The 20,925-nt window shown below is 45.0% G+C and overlaps 1 protein-coding gene across 1 annotated transcript in view; it reads right to left on the bottom strand.

Annotated features, from left to right (window-relative positions):
* Window positions 1–963: 963 nt before the first annotated feature.
* adgrd2 (adhesion G protein-coupled receptor D2) overlaps window positions 964–20,925 on the bottom strand; it is a 301,296-nt gene continuing 281,334 nt past the window's right edge. Inside the window, exons 24-25 of the mRNA XM_070863395.1 lie at window positions 15,983–16,013; window positions 964–1,708 (exon numbers count right to left, since the gene is read on the bottom strand). Of these exons, the coding sequence (XP_070719496.1) occupies window positions 1,701–1,708; window positions 15,983–16,013 (39 nt within the window). The 3' untranslated portion in view covers window positions 964–1,700. The remainder of the gene's footprint in view (window positions 1,709–15,982; window positions 16,014–20,925) is intronic.

Raw genomic sequence — 20,925 nt, forward strand, 5'->3', positions numbered from 1 at the left:
TGGCGTTTATGTTCCACATGAGCTTCCTCTCATCCCTCTTCATCTCATCATCATCATAAACAGTCCCTCGGAATCGAGGAAGACTTGCTTCCACTCCTGAAGTGAGTTCTTTGGTGGCTGAACAGTCCAATACGAGAGCCACAGACTCTGTCACAGGCGGGACAGGTAGCTTTGAGGGAAGGGGTGGGTGGGACTGGTTTGCTGCACACTCTTTCCGCTGCCTGCGCTTGATTTCTGCATGCTCTTGGTGTTAAGACTTGTGCTCAGCGCCCTCTTGGATGCACTTCCTCCACTTAGGGCAGTCTTGGGCCAGGGACTCCCAGGAGTCAGTGGGGATGTTACGCTTTATCAGGGAGTCTTTGAGGGTGTCCTTATAGCGCATCTAACCTTATCAGCATAACCATTTATTCCTTTCTCACTCGTCTTTATCTAACTTCCCCTTAAATGCATCTATGCTATTCACCTCAATTACTCCTCGTGGTAATGAGTTGCACATTCAAACCACTCTCTGGGTAAAGAGGTTCTTCCTGAATTGCCGATTGACTATCTTGTACTTATAGGCCTTAGTTTTGGTCTCCCCCACAAGTGCAAACTCTACGTCTACTCTATCAAACCAAGACTTCTGTAAGGTCACCTCTCAGCCTTCTCTTTTCTAGGGGAAAAGTGCCCCAGCTTGTTCAATCTTACCGGATAGGTATAATTTGAGACAAAAAATAATCTTTTCTACCTAAAGGAGCAACACATATCCCATGATCTGGAACTTCTGAGTGGCACAATGTTAAGAGTGCAGTCTTCTTTCGTCCAGCTCCCTGAGCCATCACTATTAAACAATTTTCTCTAAATAGATAAATAAAGATGGAGATAAACAAAAATATATTAAAGTTGATAAAGCTTTTGCAAAGGTTTGCATTTTGAAGAGCAGGTGATGGTGAGACTGTTTAAGAAAAATAAAGGACAAAGGTATTGAAAGGAATCATTCACTTCACTTGCTTTTTATTTTTGATCTTTTATGATGGGCTATCTAGAACATTACAGAACAGAATGACCCATTACACCTTCTTCACATTTCTACTGCTTTTGAAAGCTATAGCTAAGGACATCATTGTGAAATTCTGTTATCCGAACAATAAGACGATTCCAGAGTTTGGCTAAAATCACACCTCTGTCTTAACCACCACCCTACATCAGTCAATTGAACCTGAGAAACCAGAAGTCACATTAGCATGGCATCACTCAGAAAGTAATGTCTTTTGTTTTATTCCTCTCCAATGTCATCTTCTGAAAACAGTAATCCTGTCCTCTGTGTTAGAATGTGCACAGTTAAAACTTTTCCATTCTACATAACTCTATCATAGCCTATCGTATTTGATATTTCTAGTCCAAGGCAATAATAAGTATCACTATTTACTATATTACATGGCTTAACATTTAATTATATTTACAAACAGAGAAACTAGATCATTAAAATATAGACTTCAATGGGTCGGTGATCGGTATCTTAGTGTGCTCGATCACAGATGAAAGAGGTCTTGTTTGGTTGAGGCTTAGAGTCCACTCTCGGAATGCAAAAGGGCAGTGCACAGATCTTGGTTTTATAAGCCAAACTTCAGCAAATAGTCTTTTGTCTTCTTCCACATATCACCTGCAAAGTCAGTCAGTGAGACTGTTCTTCGCTCAATCAGAATTGTTGTGTTGATGCTTCATAATCCTGCAAGTGAACATAAAAATCTGAACACCGTGGTATCAAATCATGTAACATGACTCTGACTTCAAATATATTGTTGGAATAAATATTCAACTTCACATTATTCACTGCTGCAAGATAAGCATTTGCTTTTTCCCTTATTCAAGGAAATGATAAATTAATGGGGAAAATGTGATTAGCTGTGTTCCCATGCTAATTGCGTTAATGCTCTAGTTTATGGTATAAACCCAACTTGGTAATGAATAATCCATGCAACAACAATTAACATTTATATAGCACCTGTAACATAGTAAACTGTTCCAAAACATTTCACAGGAATGTGGGGATCTGAGTATAGGAGCAGGGAGGTCTTACTGCAGTTGTACAGGGCCTTGGTGAGACCACACCTGGAAAATTGTGTGCAGTTTTGGTCTCCTAATCTGAGGAAGGACGTTTTGCTATTGAGGGAGTGCAGCAAAGGTTCACCAGACTGATTCCCGGGATTACAGGACTGACATGAAGAAAGACTGGATCGACTAGGCTTATATTCACTGGAATTTAGAAGAATGAGAGGGGAGCGCATAGAAACATAAAATTCTGACGGGATGGGACAGGTTAGATGCAGGAAGAATGTTCCCGATGTTGGGGAAGTCCAGAACCAGGGGTCACAGTCTAAGGATAAGGGGTAAGCCATTTAGGACCGAGATGAGGAGAAACTTCTTCACTCAGAGAATTGTGAACCTGTGGGATTCTCTTCCACAGAAAGTTGTTGAGGCCAATTTGTTAGATATATTCAAAAGGAAGTTAGATGTGGCCCTTACAGCTAAAGGGATCAGCGGGTATGGAGAGAAAGCAGGAATGGGGTACTGAAGTTGCATGGTCAGTCATGATCTTATTGAATGGTGGTGCAGGCTCGAAGGGCCGAATGGCCTACTCCTGCACCTACTTTCTATGTTTCTCTGTTATCAACCAAAATTTGAAACCAAGACACATAAGGAGATATTAGAACAGATGATTTTTAAGGAACGCCTTAAAGGAGGAGAGAAAGAGAGGCAGAGAAGTTTAGGGAAGGAATTCCAGAGCTTAGGGCCCAGGCAGCCAGTGGTGGAGCGATGAAATTCGGGGATGCGTAAGCGGCTAGAATTGGAGGAGCGCAGAGATCTCAGAGGGTTGTACTTTCACTCCTTTTAGTGACACAGAGCGTTTGCAGTGCGTCTCTATGGAAAAGGAAGGAAATCAAATTGTATCATGGCCATTACATTTTATTTAGGTCTGCTACATGCAACTGAAATTACTGCAATGCAGATGGTGTAGCTGTGACAGTTTATCAAAATAATACCTCTCGTGGCATTACTCAATTCACGTTGAGTCTGAAAGCAACAGGCTGCGGCAGCAAAACTGGGAGACAAAAACATTTTCAAGCAATTTGAATGGTTACATTTCTAACATCTTCTAACTTGATTTAGTTTTTTGATGAGGTAACAGAGAGGATTGATGAGGGCAATGTGGTTGATGTGATGTACATGGACTTCCAAAAGGCGTTTGATAAAGTGCCACATAATAGGCTTACCAGCAAAGTTGAAGCCCATGGAATAAAAGGGACAGCGGCAGCCTGGATACGGAATTGGCTCAGTGACAGGAAACAGAGAGTAGTGGTGAATGCTTGTTTATCAGACTGGAGGCAGGTACACAGTGGGGTTCCTCAGGTATTAGGACCACTGCTATTTTTAATATATATTAATGAATTAGACATGGTGTACAGGGCACAATTTCAAAATATGCAGATGACATAAAACTTGGAAGTATTGTGGACAGTGAGGAAGATAGTGATAAACTTCAATAGGACATAGACAGGCTGGTGGGATGGGCGGATATGTGGCAGATGAAATTTAATGCAGAAAAGTGCGAAGTGATACATTTTGGTAAGAAGAACGAGGAGAGGCAATATAAACTAAAGGGTGCAATCCTACAGGTGGTGCATGAACAGAGAGACCTGGGGGTATATGTGCACAAATCGCTGAAGGTGGCAGGGCAGGTTGAAAAAGTGGTTAAAAAAGCTTACAGGATCCTGGGCTTCATAAATAGAGGTATAGAGTACATAGAAACATGGAAAATAGGTGCAGGAGCAGGCCATTCGGTGCTTCGAGCCTGCACCACGATTCAATAAGATCATGGCTGATCATTCGCCTCAGTATCCCTTTCCTGCTTTCTCTCATACCCCTTGATCCCTTTAGCCATAAGGGCCATATCTAACTCCCCTCTCATCCTTCTAAACTCCAGTGAATACAGGCCCAATCAATCCAGTCTCTCCTCATATGTCAGTCCAGGCATGCCGGGAATCAGTCTGGTGAACCTTCGCTGCACTCCCTCAATAGTAAGAACGTCCTTCCTCAGATTAGGAGACCAAAACTGAACACAATATTCCAGGTAAAGCCTCACTAAGGCCCTGAACATCTGCAGTAAGACCTCCCGGCTCCTATACTCAAATTCCTTAGCTGTGAAGGCCAACATACCATTTGCCGCCTTCACCGCCTGCTGTACCTGCATGCCAACTTTCAATGACTGATGTACCATGACACCCAGGTCTCGTTGCACCTCCCCTTTTCCTAATCTGCCGCCATTCAGATAATATTCTGCCTTCGTGTTTTTGCCACCAAAGTGGATAACCTCACATTTATCCACATTATACTTAGACCTTCCCTTTTGTTTTTTTCCTCTCCTCCCCCCTTTCCCTGCCTCTGTAACTTGCTTAAAACCAATTGCATCTCTAGCTTTTCCCAGTTCTGATGAAAGGTCATCAACCTGAAACGCTAACTCTGTTTCTCTCGCCACAGAGACTGCCTGGCCTGCTGACTTTTTCTGGCATTTTCTGATTTTGTTTCAGATTTCCAGTATCCGCAGTGTTTTGCTTTTGTCTGTAGAACCATAACTCATAAGGACTTCAGAAAAGAGAAAAACATTGCAGATAAATAAGGGAAAACGCTCTTCCACTACACAACCAACTGTAATATGGGAGAGTGTCAAGGTTGTATTGCAAAGACAACTTTTTTTATGCTATTTCTTTAAAAATTATTGCTTTTTCAACAAAGAGAACTTAAATCCTAAGCATGAATGCCAGCAAAACATGCCATCCCTAGGTATAAAAGCACCACAGATGCAAGCACAGACATTCCTGGATATCCTATTAACTTTAGAAAGCAGCAAGCATACTCAAGTTCACAAAAGCCAAGTTTTATGACAAAAGGGGGAAACAAAACAGGGTCTACGCCAGCATAGGCAATGCAGTAACAATTTTGATCTCTAGCCAAATCTACCTCGTTGATGATTATTTCCACAGCTCACATTTTTATTCGTCAAGAATTTTAATGACTTTTATAGGTCATTATATTCAGCTTCTTGTTTGTATCAAACAAAACTCAAGGGGCCTGAAATTGATGGCCTTACCGCCCACTGCCGGCGAGTTTTTTTTAACCGCTCTCCCCTCAGTGACAGATTCCTCCAGGTCTGCATCCGGCGGGAGGGGAGTACCACCGGGCACCGTCCGCTGACGACCTCTGGCGGCCAAGTTGCGTAAGTAACTTCCCGCCCGCCGAGCTGGCATATTGGTGTCGGGTGGGAGTCAGCGGCAGCAGGGGGAAGGACCGCTGTGTGGAGGCAGGTCTAACCCTGACGGTAAGTAAGAAGACCTGCAAAAAAACGGCCAATGAACATTTTTTAATGTTATTTCTTTCAGGGTTTTACCTGAAGGTGTTTTGGTGTTTTTTTTTATTGTGAATATTTTATTTTTATATGTTCCCCTCCCTCCCTCCCTGGGCCCGACTCAATCCTTGGCGGCACTTTGGCGAGGATCGCATTTGCCGCCGAGATTGAGAGCTCCCGCCCGCTGCTGCCCAGATTGACGGCCTAAGCCGTTATTTGGCCGCCGGGCGGTACTGCCATCTCTTTTAGAGGGATCTTCTTGGCAAAGTACCGCCCGGTCTCTCACTGGCCATCGGTTGTGGTTTAGGCAGCACTTGGGTGGGCCTTGGCTTCGGCCAAGTTCGGGCCCAAGGGAACTGAGAAGTGGGACTAGATAGGGACATTTGCCTGGATAATTTTGAATTACTACAAATGTGCATTTGTAACTGCTGTAAGAATAAAGGAGTTTAGTAATGACAAAATTGATTCTGTGTATGTATAAATGTTGAAAGTGTAGATTATATGGAAAGGCTGCAGTTTGAAGAGACAAAATAGATACCTTCTCCAAGTTCATGTTTCCATGGCTTTGAAACTCACCAAACTAGAAAAGATGTTAATTGGAAAGCCATTAACCTAATCAAGGTATGGCACTGGGTCCTCCAGACAGACACACGTGTGAGGAGAGCCAATAAGGAACTGCCCTGGAACCAAGACCCAATCCTGGGGCTTTCTGAGGAACAATGGACTTTAGGGATATAAAAACCCAAGCACAGATTGCTCTCTTTTCTTCTCTTTGCCTTAGCACGTGGCAAAAGCAGGACCTCCCTCTACAGACAAAGAAGCAGGCCATGTGCTTTGCCAGAGGGAAGTAACATCATTGTATCTGCTGTAACTAAGTCAATCTGTAGGATGGCTGACGACTGCCGATAGATGTGTGTGTATGTGTGTTTAATAAACTATTCCAAATTGTTTTAAAAGAATCAGTCTTACTGTCAATTTAATGCCAGAGATTTAGAAATCTTACACTGCTTACTGGAATCTATCAGAAATGTACAGTAGTACCAAGCTTTACATTTAGGCTTCTGCATATGAGGGACAGAATTCTAGATGCTGACAGTGTCTGGAGAGAGTTCCACAGCCATGAGAAATGGTGTGCAAATATTTGCTACTGGTATTTAAGGCCAGCTTGGATTGACACAAATATTAGGGTGCATCTGCAACAGTTCCTGTGTTTCTAATATGGATATTGAGGTCTGCCTTAAGTACTTGCACCTTTTCTGGTCTTGATCTCCTCGTGATCATGTACAGGGCTGATACCTTGATCACGTTTCTCAGTCGTTGTGCAGGACAAATTCTGGTATGGGATAAGCCATCTTATTCTAATCCACTGGTCTTAATGGCATTGAAATTTACTGAGTTCAGAAGCAAAATAAGTGCTTTCTCTGCAGCCACCAACAGGTTGATTTAGACATTATGGGCCCAAGTTTGAACTGGTCATTAGAACGGCGCACCTCCGAACCTTGCGCCTATTATTTAGAATTAAAAGTGCGCCTAAAAAGTACCTCGCTATTCTGAAGTGTCTGCAGGCCTCCATTCCAGTTGGCACAATGCAGCTTGAGCTGTGGGGGGGCGGAGCTATCGACATGCTGTGTCTACACAGCTGGCATGGGGGCGGGGCTAGGGCCTAGCATGTCTGTGAGGGCTGGCAGAGGTTTGAGAAGGGAATTCCAGAGCTTAGGTCGTAGATGGCCGAAGGCACGGTCACCAATGGAGGGGGCGACGGAAGTGGGGATGTACAAGAGGCAAGCGTTGGAGGAACACAGAGTAGTTGGAGGGTTGAAAGAAGTTATAGAGATAGGGATGAGCAAGGCCATGGTGGGATTTGAACTTATGGATGAGAATTTTAAAATCGAGGCATTGCTGGACTAGGAGCCAATGTAGGTCAGCGAGTGTGATGGGTGAGCGGTACCTGGTGTGAGTTAGGATATGGGCAGCAGAGTTTTGGATGATTTTAAATTTATAGAGAGTGGATGTTGGGAGGCCGGTCAGGAGAGCATTGGAATAGTCGAGTCTGGAGGTAACAAAGATATGAATGAGGGTTTCAGCAGCAGACAGGCTGAGGTAAGGGCGGAGAGGGGTGATATTATGGAAATGGAAGTTAGCGGTATTTGTGATGGAGTGGATATGGGATTGGAAGCTCAGGACTGGGTCAAAAAGGACACCATGGTTGTGAACAGTCTGTTTCAGCCTCAGGTAGTGACTCGGGAAGTATACAGAATCACTGGCTAGGTAATAGAGTATGTAGCAGGGACTGAAGACAATGGCATCAGTCTTCCCAATGTTTAATTGGAGGGAATTTCGGCTCATCTAGGACTGGATGTTGGACTAGCAGTTGAACAACACAGAGGCTGTGGATGGTTCGTGAGAGATGATGGTGAGGTAGAGCTGGGTGTCATCAGCTTCCATGTGGAAACTGACCGTGCGTTTTCAGATGATGTTGCCGACGAGCAGCATGCAGATTTGATGTAGGAGGGGGCTAAGGATAGATCTTTGAGGAATTCTAGAGGTAGCAGGAAGGGAAGACATAGCAGGAGATTCTCTGGCTATGACTGGATAGGTAAGAGTTGAACCATGCAAGAGCAGTCCCACTCAGTTGGACAATGGAGGAGAGGCGTTGGTGGAGAATGGTGTGGCTGAGCATGTTATAGGCTACAGACAGACTGAGAAGGATTAGGAGGGATAGTGCATATTGCTCACTGTCACATAGGATGTCATTTGTGACTCTAAGGAAGTTATGTGTCCAGATCAATGGCTCTAACTGTACAATACAAGCGGTCAGCTCTACAATGATTTATGGCTGCAGCGCTATTTACCTTTGAGAGAATTATTATTTTTGTAGACCATGAGACATGAGTGTGCCATATACACTGACCGTTTGATCTGAAGCCACAGTAGCAGAGCACATAACAGGTTGTATTGCTCAAGTTGTTGGAGATTTGGCATGACCGACAAGTGTGTAGCTGCTTACGGGCTGGTTTTGATTCTTTTTTATGAAATTGCTCCATTTTTAAAAGTGATTTGATTATGAAAGTATTTTGATTTTGTTAACAGCCAAAATAAAGTGTGTGTGTGTGTGTGATATAAGTGAGTTGGTAGCCTAGATTTTCTGATATAAGAACATAAGAAATAGGAACATTAGCAGGCCATATGGCCCCTCGAGCCTGCTCCGCCATTTAATACGATCATGGCTGATCTGATCATGGATTCAGCTCCACTTCCCCGCCCGCTCCCCATAACCCCTTATCCCCTTATAATTTAAGAAACTGTCTATTTCTGTCTTCAATTTATTCAATGTCCCAGCTTCCACAGCTCTCTGAGGCAGCGAATTCCACAGATTTACAACCCTCTGAGAGAAGAAATTTCTCCTCATCTCTGTTTTAAATGCGCGGCCCCTTATTCTAAGATCGTGCCCCCTAGTTCTAGTCTCCCCCATCAGTGGAAACATCCTCTCTGCATCCACCTTGTCAAGCCCCCTCATAATCTTATACGTTTCGATAAGATCACCTCTCATTCTTCTGAATTCCAATGAGTAGAGGCCCAACCTTTCCTCATAAGTCAACCCCCTCATCTCCGGAATCAACCTAGTGAACCTTCTCTGAACTGCCTCCAAAGCAAGTATATCCTTTCGTAAATATGGAAACCAAAACTGCACGCAGTATTCCAGGTGTGGCCTCACCAACACCCTGTATAGCTGTAGTAAGACTTCCCTGCTTTTATACTCCATCCCCTTTGCAATAAAGGCCAAGATACCATTGGCCTTCCTGATCACTGCATACTAACCTTTTGTGTTTCATGCACAAGTACCCCCAGGTCCCGCTGTATTGCAGCACTTTGCAATCTTTCTCCATTTAAATAATAACTTGCTAAACTACATCCATTTAAATATGGATGTAGTTTATGCTCATATTTTATGAAACAGGGCTTCTCACTGACACCAGTGGTAAAAATAACCCGTCTGTTGTCTCTTCTGTTGCCAGGTTTAATGACCTGTTATTTTTTTCTAGCATTTTCTGTTTTTATTCTAAATTTGATATGGCACCCAATTTTCCAAGGTCTGGAAAGGCTTTTTTTGTCAACGCATGCGCAGAAGCGAGTTAGGACACATAGTCTCTGACTCCGCCCCCCACCCCCCCCCCCCGCCCCCGCCCCAGCGCAATTTACACTGATTCTTTTCTGCGCATGCGTCAGAACCCCGAACACCACGCTGCCCGCTGAGCCACCAGCAGCCGAGCCCCGGGCTCCCCACTGGGCCCCGAGCCCCCCGCTGGGCCCCGAGCTCCCCGCTGGGCCCCGAGCTCCCCGCTGGGCCCCGAGCCCCGAGCTCCCCGCTGGGCCCCGAGCCCCTAGCCCCCCGCTGAGCCCCGAGCTCCCCGCTGGGCCCCGAGCGCTGGGCCCCGAGCTCCCCGCTGGGCCCCGAGCCCCGAGCTCCCCGCTGGGCCCCGAGCCCCTAGCCCCCCGCTGAGCCCCGAGCTCCCCGCTGGGCCCCGAGTCCCGAGCCCCCCGCTGGGCACCGAGCCCCGAGCTCCCCGCTGGGCCCCGAGCTCCCCGCTGGGCCCCGAGCCCCGAGCTCCCCGCTGGGCCCCGAGCTCCCCGCTGGGCCCCGAGCCCCCCGCTGGGCCCCGAGCCCCGAGCCCCCCGCTGGGCCCCGAGCCCCAAGCTCCCCGCTGGGCCCCGAGCTCCCCGCTGGGCCCCGAGCCCCCCGCTGGGCCCCGAGCCCCCCGCTGGGCCCCGAGCTCCCCACTGGGCCGAGCCCTGAGCCGTGGGAAGAGCAGCAAGCAGAGAGAGCCGGTGGGTGACTGGAGGGAGAAAGAGAGAGAGAGAGAGCCTGGTTTGGGGCGGCGGGGGCGGGGGTGCGGGGGAGGAAGAGAGAGCATTGTTTGGGGGGCAGAGACAGGTGGGGTGTGGTGGTGGGGAGGGGGGGGAAGAGAAGGAACTCAGGGAAGACAAATCACGTACTTCCAACCTCCTTTACTCCCACACACAATATCGTTGGAGTGGATCCTATTCAGAATGGCAGGCAATGACTAGTGGGGTACAGCAGGGCTCTGTGCTGGGACCCCAGCTATTTACACCATCCATTAATGATTTGGATGAGGGAATTAAGTGTAATATCTCCAAGTTTGCAGATGACACTAAGCTGGGTGGCAGTGTGAGCTGTGAGGAGGACGCTAAAAGGCTGCAGGGTGACTTGGACAAGTTAGGTGAGTGGGCAAAAGCATGGCAGATGCAGTATAATGTGGATAAATGTGAGTTTATCCATTTTGGTGGCAAAAACACGAAGACAGAATATTATCTGAATGGCGGCAGATTAGGAAAAGGGGAGGTGCAGTGAGACCTGGGTGTCATGGTACATCAGTCATTGAAGGTTGGCATGCAGGTACAGCAGGCGGTGAAGAAGGCAAATGGTATGTTGGCCTTCATAGCTAGGGGATTTGAGTATAGGAGCAGGGAGGTCTTACTGCAGTTGTACGGGGTCTTAGTGAGGCCTCACCTGGAATATTGTGTTCAGTTTTGGTCTCCTAATCTGAGGAAGGACATTCTTGCTATTGAGGGAGTGCAGCGAAGGTTCACCAGACTGATTCCCGGGATGGCAGGACTGACATATGAGGAGAGACTGGATCAACTGGGCCTGTATTCACTGGAGTTTAGAAGGATGAGAGGGGATCTCATAGAAACATATAAAATTCTGACGGGACTGGACAGATTAGATGCAGGAAGAATGTTCCCGATGTTGGGGAAGTCCAGAAGCAGGGAACATAGTCTAAGGATAAGGGGTGAGCCATTTAGGATTGAGATGAGGAGAAACTTCTTCACTCAGAGAGTGGTTAACCTGTGGAATTCCCTACCGCAGAGAGTTATTGATGCCAGTTCATTGGATATATTCAAGGGGGAGTTGGATATGGCCCTTACGGCTAAAGGGATCAAGGGGTATGGAGAGAAAGCAGGAAAGGGATACTGAGGTGAATGATCAGCCATGATCTTATTGAATGGTGGTGCGGGCTCGAAGGGTTGAATGGCCTACTCCTGCACCTATTTTCTATGTTTCTATGATTGAAATCCAGAAGTCACGACACTGCCACTTCATACCCAATAAACCTGTTAACAATCTGCACACATTGCCCCATCTATGGTCGGGGTCGGGGGTGGGGGGGGGCGGTAAGGGACTTAGCCTGGGGGAGGGATGGGTCCTTTCTGATATCTGAAGTCCAAATGGATCATGTTACAATGTGCAAAGTTAGGCTGGGTGGTTCCATTTACACATTCTAGAGAAACGTCAGGGTGTGGCTTATCTTCCAAGGGGACCAATCAACAACAGGCCATGTGATAATGGAGAGCCAATCAGAGAAATGGCTGCAATTCAGTTATTACAAACAAACGCATCCTTATTATAATAATTCTGCCAATCTCAGTTGTAATTTAGTTGAGTGCAGAGCACCTACTAATCGCTGAAAATTACATGCAAATAACATTTTAATTGATGATCACAATTGGGTGCCAAACATTCTGAAAGCCTTTGGAAAGGCTTTTTTTGTCAATGCATTAGCAACCTTTTCCAAGGAAGAAGTCGGGGATTAAGAAGTGACAAACAAAACTGAAAGGAAATGAAAAACAAAGTGCAAGCACGAGTCTGCAGGCAAGGAACATGACAGCCCAGTAACCGAGCCCGTTGTTTAATGGCTGTTGAAGGGCAGGTGGTGCTGCATGAGCTGATTGTGAGGTGAGACGCTTACTATTCCTCTCCACATTATCATCCCCATAAGCCATGGTGGAGCCACACTTCACACCACAGCTAATGATTAATATCATTGGATGTGCCAGTCCTATGCTGCATGCTAGTTTTAGGTAAGTACAGGAAGCACCTTGAGTCTCATCGCCGAGAGCATGCAGAAATCAAGTGCAGACAGCGGAAGGAGTGTGCGGCAAACCAGTCCCACCCACCCCTTTCCCTCAACAACTGTCTGCCCCACCTGGAACAGGGACTGTGGTTCTTGTATTGGACTGTTCAGTCACGTAAGGACTCATTTTAAGAGTGGAAGCAAGTTTTCCTCGATTCCGAGGGGCTGCCTATGATGATGATGGTAGTTTTAGGTGTTGCAGCAGCTGGTACAACTCTGTATTTGGCCCTCTGATGTCCGGGGCCCTGTAAAGACAGCTATTGCTCGGTAGGTGTGCCAGGGTCTGCACATACGGTTAATGCCATCCTGCCTGCCAATGCAGGAACAGGTGAGTAGGCACAGAGCATACCTGCAGCAGTCTAATCTGATTGGCATCCCTTCATAAGCTTCCAGCTCTCTGCCCCTCTGTGGAGGCTGGATCATTGAATATATTTAAGGTAGAGATAGATTTTTGAATGATGGAGTCAAGAGTTATGGGGAGTGGGCAGGGACGTGGAGCTGAGCCCAAGATCAGATCAGCCATGAACTTATTAAATGGCGGAGCAGGCTCAAGGGGCCAAATGGCTTACTCCTGCTCCTAATGTTCTTATGTTCCAACCACTTCAGATAGGAGTGCACTCATTTCACATGGTTGTGATTTAGAAGGTGCCTTGGATGTCTGAACACTGGAAATGGTGTGCAGGGTGTCCTCACCCAAATTAATATTCATATGGTGTCCCCTCCTGTTTGGGATGGGAGATTCTAATGCTGGCATTTTCCACTCCTGTTCCTCCACAAACAAAAGTTTTTAGTTAAGTTGGAGGGCCCCTTCATCCTCCCAACAACTACCGACCTGGTTTAACCAGACTTTGGTTAAAATACAATTGGATTCCCACTGACGTTATGGGACCCCAATGTGCATTAATTCACGAGGTACCCCTTGTGTCCGGCGGGCATCTCATTCGCCGCCCAACCAGCGATACTAAAATCCAAAGCCGGTGTGAATGAAGCTGGAAATAGAGCCAAACTCCATTCTAAGACTAACATCCAATGCTGGTGTCATATAAAGTAATATAGTTAAAATTCTCTCTTACGTTCTACATAAGAACATAAGAAATAGGAACAGGAGTAGGCCATACGGCCCCTCTAGCCTGCTCCACCATTTAATACGATCGTGGCTGATCTGATCATGGACTCAGCTCCACTTCCCTGCCCGCTCCCCAAAACACTTTATCCCCTTATCGTTCAAGAAACTGTCTATTTCTGTCTTAAATTTATTCAATGTCCCGGCTTCCACAGCTCTCTGAGGCAGCAAATTCCACAGATTTACAACCCTCAGAGAAGAAATTTCTCCTCATCTCTCTCCCAATTCAATCAGACAGAAACTAGTTGTGGCACATGAATCTGACTCACCACTCCAATCGAAGAAATTGGAGTCAACGGAACATAATTTTGGCGGATTCTATAAAGCGCTCCATTCCGCCAGACTATTGCCCAGGTGGAGAAGGCGAAAATGTACCCATTGAGTGTAGCTGTAATGGGCCTTACTAAACGTGGCCTGCAGCTCCTCATTCCAGATTCATTCTATTGGCAAAGTGGTATTAATATGGTCTGTTGGCCATTGTATCTATATGTTCCCTTCTAAGAGTAACAACCAATGTTGGGGCCATATAAAGTAAGCTTTACTCTTCATTTAACTGGGAGCTTTTGATGCTGACAATAGGTACCCAAATAGGAAAATGTTCACTTTCTTAACACTGATACCCCTCACCTTGATGAGCACACAAAATAGTCAATACAAATTAAACACCAATAACTGGGCTGACCAGATTGAGGGCAGGTCAATGACTAAATGATAAAGCCAAAGAATAAGACTGGCAAACAGCTACCCGGACCTCAGATCAGAAGGAATTACATGTTCTTACTATTGAAACAAACAAATTACATTTACAGAGTTAAATAAAAAAAATTAACAATCATGTCTACTGCATTCTATAAATAACGTTGGGAAAGATATTGGCCCTGAAAATCCATTGGACTGGGCATCACAGCATAAGCGCTGGAATGTGCCCATCCAGAACTCTGCTGCTGATCCCACCAAAGTGTGCGTGACCAAGGGAAGATCTCTTTGCCTACCATTGGCAGATGCCTACACCACTCGGGGCATATCTCGGGCCGTAAAGTCGGGCAGAGTGTTTCTGGCCATTCCGGAATACTCCTGGTCACAGTTATGACTAGAGAATGCCAGAACTGTGGCAGGGTTTGGGGGCCTATTATTTGTAAGGAAATGACAAGAGGAGTACTAAACCCTCGGAAGGTTAAATTGTGTATTGCCCCGGTGGGGGCGCTAACAGCTGCGAGGCAGGACTTCCTGTGCCTGGCGCAGAAGTCCCACTACGGCAGCTAAATTGGGCTTACCGCCCCCGAAAGGAAGTGGAGCGTAAATTCTCGCGCTCCACTTCCTCTCAGGGGCGGGACTGGGAAGCTAACCTTCGGGAATTTTCCAGCGCTATGCGGAGAGGCATTAAAGGGGAGGGAACGCTGCGGACTCTGCATTAGGGAGAAGGGGCCACCACTGCACCACTAGGGAGCGGGGTGCCATGGCAGCAGCCTGGCACAGAGACGGAGTGCCGGGTTGCAACATCGCGGAAATGGACCCGGCGATTTGAAGAGGGCAAGGTCGAGACCGGTAAGTCGGCCATTTATAAAAATGTCAGCACCGCATCTTGAACTTGCGCTCCGCGAGCGGATTAAAGCCTGGGGCAAAAACGGGTCTCTGCGCACAGTGATAACGTCGTCTTTGCCAGCGCTGCGGCCCAGAGCGCTACCGGCAGGAGCGAGGCGCTACCAGTTAGCGCCACCGTGAAACTCCCACAGGCGTTGGTAGTGGTGCTGCGCCCCGGCCGAGTAGCCATTTGCGCCCCATTAACATCCCCCAGAGGGCGCTAACGAGAGGCGCAAATGACCCGAATTTCTCCCCCTAGGATTTCCTTAACCAACTGTTCGGCATATTGAATAACTGGCCTCATATAGACAGGGAGCACCTGCATGTGTCCTGTACAACAAACATTAGAAGAAACTATGTATTATAGAAAAAGAAAGCAAAGGTAGAATGCAAAGAATATTAATTAAATTTTTGTTTTAAATTTTTTTAAATGAACTAAATTGTTTTTATCAAAGTAATATTGAATGCATTATAAAAGTACCACTAGCTTGGAAGTCTGAAGTACATATTAATAGTAACTGTGTGATGAAATTTGTCTGGGGCCAATATCTTTCTTAATGTTATTTTTACACTCCATCTGATATTATTTTCCATTGAGGTCAATAAAAAGGATTATCGGGCGGAGTGTAAAATGGGCTGCCGATGTGCCCAAGATTAATTTCATCCCCCTTTGAGTAGAGCTGTGCATGCTCCAGATTGGAATAGCAGATCTCAGCCAAAGCTATGATTAAACCTAATCAATTATATATTCCATGAAAAATGTTTTTATTTAAAAAAATATTCATCTAGATACTGGTATGTGTGCCATCACCGCTGAACATATACCCATCACTGCAACTGGCAAAATTTGCACATTTCATGTATTTGTTGCTTTTAGAACTCAGGGCTCATTGTGAGGTGCAGCCAACTTTAATCCCCGACATTACAGCAGGAAAGCGTTTGCACTGTAATTGGACATACCTGATACTCTGAATGCTGTCAGTTGTATCTCCTAAAAGAAAAGAATTTGCACAATGAACCACAACCCAAAGTAACCTAATAGGTAATACACAAAGGGCTAGAAATTCCACATTTAAGAATAGCACCGTTTTTTGGTGCTTTTTGTGAATAACGGCCGATTTTTTATGCCGAAATAGCAGCAATAAAATAAGGCCTAAGTTTCGCCAAAAGTTTAAAAAATTTTGGCATAGCGTTAAAATACCACCATTCTTAAGGATGGAGCTAAAATTTTTGTGTTAAAAATAACGCCTGTTCTGCGCATGCCCAACACTCGAAGGATATACTTGAGGTTCTTTAAAAGTTAAATTCCATCTCCATGAGAACAGCTCTGGGTAATGATATGGTAAATGCAGCTCAGTTCATTCAGACTATTTTTTCTATCAATGTACTATAAGCAGGGTGTATAAAGCAAATATTTGTGCTTGTTAAAGTGTTCTAACTGCAAGCGTTTATATACTGCTGTGGTTTGTAACCAAAATGACACCCATTAAATAGGGTTATGGCTTAAGGTGGTTTAGGAAGCTGGAGCAGCAAAGTGTGAAAGCATTGAACAGTACGTGTTTGAACAATCTCGGTGAATGCAGTCACACTGCTGCGGAGAGGCAAAAAGAAGAGGCACTCAGAACACCTGATGGTTAACCAAGAGCTTATTGACCTAGAGCATAAAGAAGGGCAACCAAGTGTAAGCTAGGGAACTGCAGAAAAGGATAGATTTCAAAAATTCCCACCGACCCGATTATGGATGGCAGAGATTGCGGCCACCACCGAACTGTTCACGTCCCGTCTCCGCTGCTCACCGGGCTTGGCACGGAGGCACATAGGGTCGGTGTGCCGGCCGGCAGGATCGCTCCCTCAGCCAGATGCATGAGCTTGGCGTTCAGCTCCCACCTCCCCCCGGGCAAGTATCTCAATCCTCTCACTCTAATCACACTCGCTGTCACCACTCTCAAATTCTTCTTAATCTTCACCTTTGGAATTGGAGTTGTTGGGCAGCTTAAGAATGGGCTTGGGGCAATCACACCCTGGGCTTGTTTTTATCGGTGTAGTACAGTGTGTACAGGACTGCAATGTGGACAGTTTGCACACAGCAGAGTTGGGCTTTTACAAGCCGCCCAACCTTTATAATCAAACTGCTACTGTCCGTTATAATGCATAGGATTGTCATTCAGCAGTGAGAGGCCATACAATTTGAGCTTCAGTTCCAGTAGCAGCAGTGCAGACATTTTTGTCTAACATGGAATTGCAAACTCAAATCAAATCAAATCTCCTAAACTTTGCCCCAATCCATGGATGTTTATGTTCATATAGTATCTGTTCTGCCTTCATATCAAGACTGCCCAAGGAAATACCAATACAGGCACTGCAGCTTGTACAAGGTGTTCAATCCCCTTAAACAATGATTTTTCAAAACCACAAGAGTCTGTTCAGTATATTTCCGTTTCCCAAGATGGCACTGTTAGCGCCGATTTTGATGGGACTCAAACGGGTAAGGCAAGCTTTTTCAAATCGGTATTTAGCACTGTCCTTAAAAATGTCCTTATTGGCGAAACTCTCAAAAACGGCGGTATCGATGGTTTTGACGCCAAGTGACGTCATATAAGAACATAAGAAATAGGAGCAGGAGTAGGCCATTTGGCCCCTTGAGCCTGCTCCACCATTTAATAAATCATGGCTGATCTGATCATGGACTCAGCTTCACTTCCCTGCCCACTCCCCATAACCCTTTATTCCCTTATCGCTCAAAAATCTGTTCATCTCCGCCTTAAGTATATTCAATGATCCAGCCTCCACAGCTCTCTGGGGCAGAGAATTCCACAGATTTACAAATCTCTGAGAGAAGAAATTCCTCCTCATCTCAGTTTAAAATGGGTGGCCTCTTATTCTGAGACCATGCCCTCTATTTTTGTTTTCCCTATGAGTGGAAATATCCTCTCTGCATCCACCATGTCGAACCCTCTCATTATCTTATCTGTTTCGATAAGATCACCTCTCATTCTTCTGAACTCCAATGAGTATAGGCCCAACCTACTCAACCTTTCCTCATAAGTCACAAAAACGGTTCTCAAAAAAATCGGCCCTTATTTTTTTTTTAAGGACGGTGTTACACCACTGGTGAAACTAGCAAAATGGTCCTAAATTTATTTAGCTCCCCAGCTAAATCGATTGTTACGGTGATGAATTTCTAGCCCTTACAACTTACACATCATGATTATAAAAATTGAAATCATCGATATACAATGATAGTAAAGCAAAAGGTAAATAAAAAAGATATATGAACTAAGCGTAAACATGAAGCAGTAGTTCAGTAAACATATATTTGAATATCAATTTTCATTTGTGACTTTCAAAGAAAACATGTTTTGCATAACATTTTAATATTACACAATATTACAAAGTATTTACAGCACAGAAACAGGCCATTTGGCCCAACACGTCCATACTGGAGTGTATGCTCCACATGGGCCTCCTCCTCCTTGCTTCATCTAACCCCATCAACATATCCTTTCTCACTCATGTGTTTATCTAGCTTCCCTTTAAATGTATCTTTGCTAGTCGCCTCAACTACTCCTTATGGTAGTGAGTTCCACATTCTAACCACTCTCTGGGTAAAGAAATTTCTCCTGAATTCCCTATTGTGGTTCTAAAGATGGTGAATTATCAATCAGCTGGATCACTTGGGAGAGAGGTCAAGAGGAGAAAAGCTCACAGAGTAAAAACTGGTAGACACACGAAGCAGATTGCTTTGCTGAGCCTCTTGCCCAGTGAATGGCTTAGACCAGGAAATCCTCAAGATGTGACAAAAAAAAATCACTACAAATTGCTGTTTAAAACAGTATAATTAAGAGTTTTCAGACTATACTTCAGAAACTTACTATTTGTTCTTCTGTTTTGCATTTTCAGTGGTTCAAATGGGATAAATCTGCAGTTGATTTTATTAAATGGAAAGCGTGGGGGAACAAATAAATGCAGCAATCAAAGTGAGCCAAGACACCTTCAGCATTGCAGTACTTTGTGAGTTGTGTAACATGGACAGCAAATTTGGAGGGGAAAATATCTCCACTCAGGAAAAGTTAAAGCAAAATGAAACAAAAATATATATTTTGAAATGTTCCACATTCTGACGGTACAGGGTTTTGTACCTTTGAAACTTGAGGGTCTATTTCGGTTGCGATACCCTAAGGGAGCTATAATTCTCGGATATTACTAACAGGCTCTCAAAACCTAGGAGTGATTAAAACAATAAAGCACCTCAGGGAGTCTTGTGTCTGGCATGCGAACTAAGTGGCATGCCCAGTGAAGCTGATCGAGTGTGGTTAGTGCTTCAATGAGACTCCCTAAGCAACTGCTCTATGCGGAGCTCCTTCACGGTAAACGAGCCAAAGGTGGACAGCTGAAACATTACAAGGACACCCTCAAAGCCTCCCTGGTGAAGTGCGACATCACCACTGATACCTGGGAGACCCTGGCCGAAGACTGCCCAAGGTGGAGAAAGTGCATCCGGGAGGGCGCTGAGCTCTTCGAATCTCAACACTGCGAGCGTGAAGAGGTCAAGCGCAGGCAGCAGAAGGAGCGTGTGGTAAATCAGTACCCCCCCCCTTTTCCCCCGACGAATATCTGTCCCACCTGTGACAGAGTCTGTGGCTCTTGTGTTGGACTGTTCAGCCACCAAAGAGCTCACTTTAGGAGTGGAAGCAAGTCTTCCTCGATTCCGAGAGACTGCCTACGATGATGAAAGTACCTTACAGTAATCACCATTTGATTATGTGACCAACTGAAGCTATTAGCCGAAACATCTTGCTTTCCTCAATCTTCTTGATTTTTTTTTAATTGTCTTTCCACTGATAACTGTCGTCATTTGGCTTGAAATCTGAAGCACTTACACTAATAGTGGGCTAGGATTTAAACAAGTATATTGCATGGAGCAAATTCAAACAAAAAATAATTCCAACTGTACGGAAACAACATAGGGAGATTATTGCTGATGAATTTATTTGAAATATTTAAGAATCCTGTCTGAGGCGGCAGGTCACAGGATTTGCCATGCACCGATTTTTTATGAACGATCTCAACATCAGGGACAGACTGTGCCTCAGAAATGGGAAATCCAGCAAAGTAAATAAAGTATTTGCATTCTTTTCAAACTTGCAATGAGGCTTTGCCTGGAACGCAATACAACCTCTCCCACAACCCACAAAAAGTCTTCACTATAAAGTGTCCTATCACTTCTTGTGCATGAGCTGCAAGTCTGACTTTATGTGCCAACGTTGCCCCCAGCGAGACTCCCTGCCGGGAGAGAGGCCTCGCGAAATGAGCTCTTATATTATTATTCTAATAGATGGCATGACGGTGTTTGGACACAGGAGAGATCATATTTCTCTTCACTCCTGGGAGGGTGCAAAAAAATAAATTTCTCACAAAATATCACAAAGAAAAATAGATTTTATTTGTCTACAACTTAGCCAATCATATTCAATAGAAGGACAGACACTGTTATTAAGGGACAGAAGAACAAAATGTACAAATGCAATAGTTATGTACAGCATCACATAGTGATGTTGTTCCTGATCTCAGCTGTGTCAAATTACAAATAACACAAATTGGGGTCACTGTGGGATTTAATTAACACTCATCTAAAGAGTGCTGAAACAGATCCTCAAGTAAATGGCACATCTGGTATGGATGTCATTTGGTCTCCTTAGAGCAGTAACAAGTGAAGTTTAACATGTCGCTCGTTGCAGATAGAATTAAACCCACAACTGTGAAGTCAATAATGAATTCACACCTGACAGTTCCAACGCTTTGAACAATTCCAGGGTTCATAGTTTGCAAAAAGCCGCTTGAAAGACCAATGATTAGTCCCCTGATATATGCCTATTTGAGAATATTTCTCATTTGAAATATTT

Source organism: Pristiophorus japonicus, chromosome 20 (assembly GCF_044704955.1).
Source record: "Pristiophorus japonicus isolate sPriJap1 chromosome 20, sPriJap1.hap1, whole genome shotgun sequence".
In the NCBI taxonomy this organism is placed as follows: domain Eukaryota; kingdom Metazoa; phylum Chordata; class Chondrichthyes; family Pristiophoridae; genus Pristiophorus; species Pristiophorus japonicus.